Here is a 7447-nt window from a genome sequence, read left to right as displayed (position 1 = left end):
ACCTGAAACAAGCATCTTTCCACTTTGAGAAGGGGAAGTTTGAAATCATCTGTGACGTTTGTAGGCATATTCGCTATGAATAGTAGTCAGACTGAGACAAAAATCAGGATAATTGGTTCAAAAAGAACTCTGTGCACACCATTATGGGTTTTTGTAAACAGTAGAGCGTGATTCTTCATCCCTCTGCATCCTCTCTTATGACACCCTTTAAGCCTTTTAGAAGAATGCAGCTGGCAGGCCAATGCGAAATCTATAGTTCTTAAAAGAAACTTGGCAAGAGAGAAATGTGGTGGCAGTCATTGTGAAAATGCCATCATCTCCTCATGTATCATTTCCCCCTCCCCTTTTAGACTGTAAGCCCCCAGGGGCAGGGCCCTCCTTACCATCTTGTCTTGAATTGTATTGTGATTGTAATGTCTTCCTTATATTGTAAAGCGCTGCGCAAACTGCTGGCGCTATATAAATCTTGTATAATAATATCTGCCTGGCATTGGGTCTGACCCCCTTGCTTCAATAGTTTAAATAAACAGATAAATAATTCTGACTTTCCTGGTTAATAATAATTATGTTATATTCCTGATAACATAACTGTTCCACTTTGGAAAGTGATGGGCCAGCATAGCAGCCAGTCAATTTCACGACAAGACTACTTAAGGCTGGGTTCACACCTGGGCGTATTTTTTCTTCTCGTTTTTTAGCACGCTCGCAAGGGACGGAACCCGGAAGTTGGAAGCCGCCGGAGGACACAGCGGGAAACACGGACAAGGTAAGACCTGTACGCTGTATTCCCGAGTGTGGCTCGGGGGTTACCGCTTTGTTAACCCCGATCCACACTCGGGAATACCAATGGAAACGCGCAGAAAAACGCCCCAAAGAAGCTCCTGTACTTGTTTGGGCGTAGGGCGTTTTTCAGGCGTTTCCACGGGCTGAAATACGCCCAGGTGGGAACCATGCCCATAGGAAATTATGGGATTTCACTGTTTGAGCGTTTTACAGCGCTTCCATCAGTGCTGAAAAACGCTCAGGTGTGAACCAGGCCTAAAGCAAATTGAGTGCTTTGGATTGGCCAGGTTGATCCTGTCTTGCAGCATTGATTTAGCTTACATAGTTGGACACAGGTCCACTGAGTTCAAGCCATATTAAAATTATCTCACCTCCAAGTTGTGTTCAAAGTAGCTGAGATCTCGTGGGTTGTGATTCTCGTAGATCTTCTGGAGGTAATCCTTAAAGGACTTCTCCTCCTGCGATTGCAAAGCCTCCTTGCTCATGTCGTAATGCCAGGCTGGCCGTTTTGGGAAGTCTAACACTGTAAGGGATAATAGGAACATAAAGAAGAAACCATAAGCAAGTTATTCCAGACTCAGAAGACACAGAGAACCACTATAAAAACATAGTGGGGGGGGGGGGGATTTATCAAAACTGGAGCAGACAGAAACTGGCCCATGGCAACCAATCAGCTTCTATCTTCAGTTCGTTCAGTTAGGATTTGAAAATAAAGGAGAGAAGCTGATTGGTTGCCATGCACAGCTGCCCCAGATTTTGTCTGCTCCAGTTTTGATAAATCCACCCCTCAGTGTGTCTTCAATACAAATGCTCTGGCCTCATGCCCAATTGTAACTCATTCCATTCTATTCATTGCTTCAAATTGCCATCTTCTGACTGGCAGCTCCCCAAGGGTTCATGTTCACAGGGATCAGAGACAGAAGCATTCAAATGCTGCATGCCTTCAGGTGTTTCAGAGTTGTTTTGATTTGCCTTTGCTTTAGGATTTGCATTGCCTTGCTTCCAAGTTGCTTTCACATTGATTTATATGTGGGGGAAAAAAAGCAGTTCATATCCCAAAAGAAATGCCAAAGTACATGAGCCCTTAGGTCCTCCTTCATTAATTACCGGTAGTTTCATCTGGTCTACCCCCCTTCTTTCTCATCTCCCTTTAAAAAAAATATATATTTTTTTAGGATTTTTTTTCTTAAATCATCTGATGGCCAAAAAAACTCCAGCTGCCTACAGACACTAACAATCCAGATGCCGGATCATGCGAGATGCATCATTTGAACAATCATTTGTCCCATCCTAATATGAGCTGAAAGAAAGTGCTCTACTCAAAAGGAAAACCAAAACTATCAACCTGGATAGTCCATCAGCTCCACTCCCTACTCAGAAGCCTCGGAGAGGGAGATGTGGGACTGGTCCCTGTGCAGGATGTCTGCTTTCTTTTTCTTCGTTCAAAAATTTATTTATTTTTTTTTAAAAAGGAGAACTATTTGGTTAGGACTTTTCCCCATAGTTCTCCTAAGGGTAACGAGAGGACACAAACTAGCATCCTCCCGTCACCCAAAGCTCAGTATACCGCGAGCTACAGCTCGCGGTATACTGAGACGCCGCAGCAGGAACTGATCCCGACAATTCTGTCTGGATCCACCCAGCTGGGTGAGTGACAGCTGGCTCTGCCTATCTAGAGGCAGAGCCAGCTGTACCCGCCCCCTCCCCCGTCCGTTCCGCCAGTCAGCGCTGGAGGATCGGACAGGGGAGGGGGGAATCCAGTCCCTCCCCTGTCACGTCTCTCTGCACGGATAGATTGAGAAGTGAGCGAGCGCCGGTATGTGTTCGCTCACTTCCCGATCTACTGAGCCGACCTGTGACTGTTTCATTGTCACAGGTTGGCTCAGATTATGAGGCTGAGTGAAAATCACTCGCCTCATAATTCTCCTTTAAGAAATGCGATGGTGTCCCTCTGCATTTCCCTAAAAATATTTCTATTACACCTTATGGTCACCTCAAGAAAAAAAAGGAATATAAATACCCCATTACAAAGTTACCTGATCCAGGTCTGTATATCTTCTCGATATCAACTTCCAGTTCGGTTTCTGGAACAGGTTCCAGAATTTTGTCCTGGGCGATTTTCTTCCTCCTTTCGATTTCATCTTTGCTCTCCCTCTCAAACTGTAGTCGATACCTGCAATACATGCCAAGAGATGCCTCCATCTTTTAATGCAAACCACGAAACTTCATGTGAATTAATACAGCACGTTACGGTGCATCAATCATTTTCAGGACTAAAGGGCACCTATTTCTCATCATACATAAATATAAAGAAAAGGAGACAGGAGGACATATACTAGATCACAGGAGGATGTATACTAGGTCACAGGAGGACATATACTAGGTCACAGGAGGATGTATACTAGGTCCTCCTGTGACTCAAAATGCAGCATATAGTGGGCTATTGTCCGGTATATGCTGACAGCGCAGAGCCGTGCTGCAGCCGGGATGGATCCCGACACTATTGTTGGGGTTCACCCCGCTGGCTGATTGACAGCTGGCTCCGCCTGCCTCTCTGGCCGCCCCCTCCCCTGTCCATTCCTGCAGTCAGTGCTTGAGGATCGGAGAGCCGAGGGGGGAGCAGTGACTTACAGTCACAACTCTCTGCAAAGAGAGGATCAGGAACTCAGCGATCAGCGGTATGTGTTCGCTGAGTTCCCAATTAATATAGTTGACCTGTAACAGCTTCAGTGTCAAAGGTCGACTTGAATTATGGGGATGAGTGTATTTCACTAACCCCATAATTCTCCTTTCATTACTAAATGCTGAGACATTGTAATGCTTTTACCTTCCGTGTTAGTCTGCTTGTATGCATTTAGTTGTGGAAAGCCAGGGGAAGTGTTAGAACCAGTGTCTGGGGAGAGTCTGCCACACTTCCTGTCTCAGAGACACAACATGAAGTAGGTGTAAAGCTCCCCAAAGTGAGGATATCCCACCATTGACAGTGATTACCAGAACAGTCCCCAGCAGGAGATATAACCTGACCCCATGTTGTGCTGGAAACTATAATAGATGGTATGTCCTCTCACTTCCTGCCCATGCCGCAGGTGAATGTCCCTTGGAGTCATTGAAATATACTTATGTACCAATAACGTGGAGCTAAACACCATACATTACCTGTTGGGGTCATAGCCTTTTTCTCCAGGTTTAAGAAGCTGCGGCTGCTGGTTGATTCGTCTTACTTGAGGTCGGACGGTCTCGCTGTCAGAGGTGTCCGTATTTTCCTCTCCCCGTTCTCTGCTCTGGCTTCGACTGTTTGACTCGGACCGCCCGGCTTCCAGAGGTCCTGTACAGAGGATAATAAAGTATGTAAAGGAAGAGGGACATGTGTCCGTGACATCCGAGAGAAAATGTCAAGACTGCATGTAATAATTCACACAATATGTATGCCCAACACCACTGCGTCTCCTAGTATACATGAAGCATTCTTTGTCTGTGTACTCCAATATCTGCCGATTTCCACTTCCATACGAATCTCCACAGTCCTGTTTTCTGTGAAAAGCAATTGCTGTTGTGCCCGAAGCACAACATGGTCCGCTCTGTATATAATGATCATTACAGTCCGCTCAATAGTACATAACGGTCACCACGGCCAGCTCTATAGCTAACGGTCACCACGGCCCGCTCTATAGCTAACGGTCACCACGGCCCGCTCTATAGCTAACGGTCACCACGGCCAGCTCTATAGCTAACGGTCACCACGGCCAGCTCTATAGCTAACGGTCACCACGGCCAGCTCTATAGCTAACGGTCACCACGGCCAGCTCTATAGTTAACGGTCACCACGGCCGGCCCTGTGGATAACGGTCACCACGGCCGGCCCTGTGGATAACGGTCACTACGGCCCGCTCTATGGATAATGGTCACTATGCCCCGCTCTATAGATAATGGTCACTATGGCCCGCTCTATAGATAACGGTCCCCTCTATATATAAGGGTCGCTACGGTCCGCTCTATATATAAGGGTCGCTACGGTCCGCTCTATATATAAGGGTCGCTACGGTCCGCTCTATATATAAGGGTCGCTACGGTCCGCTCTATATATAAGGGTCGCTACGGTCCGCTCTATATATAAAAGGGTCGCTACGGTCCGCTCTATATATAAGGGTCGCTACGGTCCGCTCTATATATAAGGGTCGCTACGGTCCGCTCTATATATAAGGGTCACTACGGTCCGATATATATATAGATATATATATCTATATAATGGTCACTACGACCCGCTCTATAGATAATGGTCACTATGTTCTGCGTTGCCTTTGTGGAACACATATTTACATTTTCTACAAAACCCCAGAAGTCAGCACTCACCCCTCTTCCGCTCCCTTTTGTCTTGCAGCTGCTTCTTCTTCTGCTTGGTGCTGAACGGCTTCTTGCGCGGCATCTTTAACTGTCTGTTAAAAACCTAATGCCTGCAAAGCACTATGAACGATTTGAAGGCCTCTCCCGGCAGACTCGGACAATGCCAATATTTAAATAACTCTTCTGAAAAATCCTCAGCTAGACGTCAATATAAATAACGATTTCAAAGGCAGATAAGAATTTCTGAAGAGAAGACGTTCCAAACGTTGTCCTGCTCGTTGCCGGTCTAGGACTTACCAACGTCCAAGGTTTATATGGCCCCCCAGACTGTCAATCACCTGGTGAGCATCTCTAAACATGAATACTAAAGCTTGGTCGGAATGAGTAGGTCCTTCTACCTTTCAGGTTTCATGGGAACATCTAAAGGATTTGGTGACCCTCCAGATTTTGGTCTCCAGGACTAAATGGTAGAGATGATGATGGCCAGTGAACTGTCCCTGCAGAGGTAGTCCCTGAATTAAACACTAGCCTCCTACAGAAAGACCCGATTGTCCAAATAATGGCGTTTTGTGCTAATGGTGGTCCTTCCAGGACTGATTGGTACAATACACATTGGTCAATTAGCTGTCCATGCAAAAGCAGTCCCTTAAAGACAGGCCTGGTCCTCCAAATTCAGGCCTTTTGTGCTAAATATGGTCCCTCCAGGACTGAACTCTCTGCAGTCCAATAAAGAGTCAGCTTGCTCTCCCTGCAATGAACAATGGCCTTCTGCAGAAATAACTGACCCTCCAAATTCAGGCCTTTGGTGCTAATGATGGTCCTCCCAGAATTTACCTTGCTGCAGTTTGCACTGGTCCCTCAGCTGTCCCTGCAGGACTGACCCTTTACTCCAGGCCTAGGCTGGCAGCAATACCCCCTCTAGGATAAGGCCTCATGCCCACTGTTCTAGCTTCTCATGCCCTTAGTGGGTGGGGGGTCTTCTACTTCTACAGGGGACCCCTCTCCTCCTCGGCCCACTCAAATATGCCAGACTAAAACTTGCCACTGGGTGGTAAGAACAACCCACTAAAGTAACGAGTGGGACCAACAATGTGGCTCTCTCAGTTCTGGCAACAGGAAATGCCCCTCGTGCGTTCCACCTCAAAGTCATTAGCCAATCAGCGCTCGGTGTGCGTGCCACGCCTCTCTTCGCTCCCGAAGGCCGGGCAATGAAGAGTGTTCGGTGTCAGCGTCCTTGTCAAGTGACCTCGGCTAACCAACGAGGAAGAGCCTACGAGGGAACCCAATGGGAAGTCACAATGCTTTTCAGGCCTCTGGATCGAGGGGCGGGGAAATAGGCGTTTCACGCCTCGCTTTGGTTTGACAGTGGTCCAATCGGTGGCTTCCGTGACCTTCAGTGACGCGCATCGAGCTCGTGTTCACCAATAGCGCGCCGTCTTTCGTAGGAAAAGGCGGATGGAGAGTGGTGATTGGTCGGCGAGGCTTCTAGGCAGGCTGTGTTCGCCGGCTTCTCCGTGAATTGTCTCCGCGCCACGTGAGTGGAGAGGGATCGGCCGGAGAGCGGAGCGTGACGTCAGCAAGATGCCCAGAAAACAAGACCTGGAGGACGAGGAGGAGGAGAGGGGGAAGGAGTCAGGTGAGGGGGAAGGAGTCAGGTGAGGGCGGCATGACTCCGTAGGGGGACCCCAGATCTTATCCAGTCTTTCCATCCAGGATAGGCTTCTCCTATAAGGGTAGGCCATGGCCCCACCATAACCAAGACTTCCCTGTGCCTGGCCTTACATGATAGGAGAATCTTATCCCCCTGAGAGTTTAAGTTTAACCTCCAGGCAAGGAAGTACATATCTGCGAGCTGCTTTCATGTCTAACTCTGTTCAGCGAGTCTTGTGAACAAGGCACTCCTGCCAGAAAGGGCCCTGGACCACTCAGCTGACTACACAGCAGTAGGCCTGGTCCAGGGCCCGCCCTCAGCCTGTGATTGGACAATAGAGAAGCAGTGGTGTAGTGAGGAGGACATACCTCTGCCCGCTCCCCCCTGAAAACCAACAAAGCTGTGATTGGCTTAGAGTGCGCTCACAAACTGCTGGGTAGTGGATGACAGGAGGCTGACATGAAGACAGATTCAGGGACTTGTACTGACTGGAGGTGAAAATAAATTCTCCATTTGTTTATAAAATGAATATGTAACATTTGTATATTTCTGCCCCGAGTTCACCTGTCTCCTGGTGGCTAGCGGTCCACCCAACCCGCCTTGCCCCCAAGGCCTGTCTCCTGCTGGCTGGCAGTCCACAGCCCAAATAAACCCTCGGCCTGTCTCCTGGTG

At 48.0% G+C, this 7447-nt stretch overlaps 2 protein-coding genes across 2 annotated transcripts in view; one reads left to right on the top strand and one right to left on the bottom strand.

Annotated features, from left to right (window-relative positions):
* The window catches only part of GNL1 (G protein nucleolar 1 (putative)), a 16337-nt gene that overhangs the window by 8054 nt on the left and 836 nt on the right, over positions 1-7447 (bottom strand). The window contains exons 2-5 of the mRNA XM_018560655.1: positions 5134-5216; positions 3940-4108; positions 2820-2956; positions 1155-1306 (exon numbers count right to left, since the gene is read on the bottom strand). Coding sequence (XP_018416157.1) covers positions 1155-1306; positions 2820-2956; positions 3940-4108; positions 5134-5206 — 531 coding nt within the window. The 5' untranslated portion in view covers positions 5207-5216. The remainder of the gene's footprint in view (positions 1-1154; positions 1307-2819; positions 2957-3939; positions 4109-5133; positions 5217-7447) is intronic.
* ABCF1 (ATP binding cassette subfamily F member 1) overlaps positions 6597-7447 on the top strand; it is a 28174-nt gene continuing 27323 nt past the window's right edge. The window contains exon 1 of the mRNA XM_018560624.1: positions 6597-6760. Within this exon, the coding sequence (XP_018416126.1) occupies positions 6706-6760 (55 nt within the window). The 5' untranslated portion in view covers positions 6597-6705. The remainder of the gene's footprint in view (positions 6761-7447) is intronic.

Source organism: Nanorana parkeri, unplaced genomic scaffold, assembly GCF_000935625.1.
Source record: "Nanorana parkeri isolate BGI_ZX_2015 unplaced genomic scaffold, ASM93562v1 scaffold470, whole genome shotgun sequence".
NCBI classification, from domain to species: Eukaryota; Metazoa; Chordata; class Amphibia; order Anura; family Dicroglossidae; genus Nanorana; species Nanorana parkeri.
The sequence above is the reverse complement of the archived record's forward strand: the minus strand, read 5'-3'. Positions and strand labels throughout refer to the sequence as shown.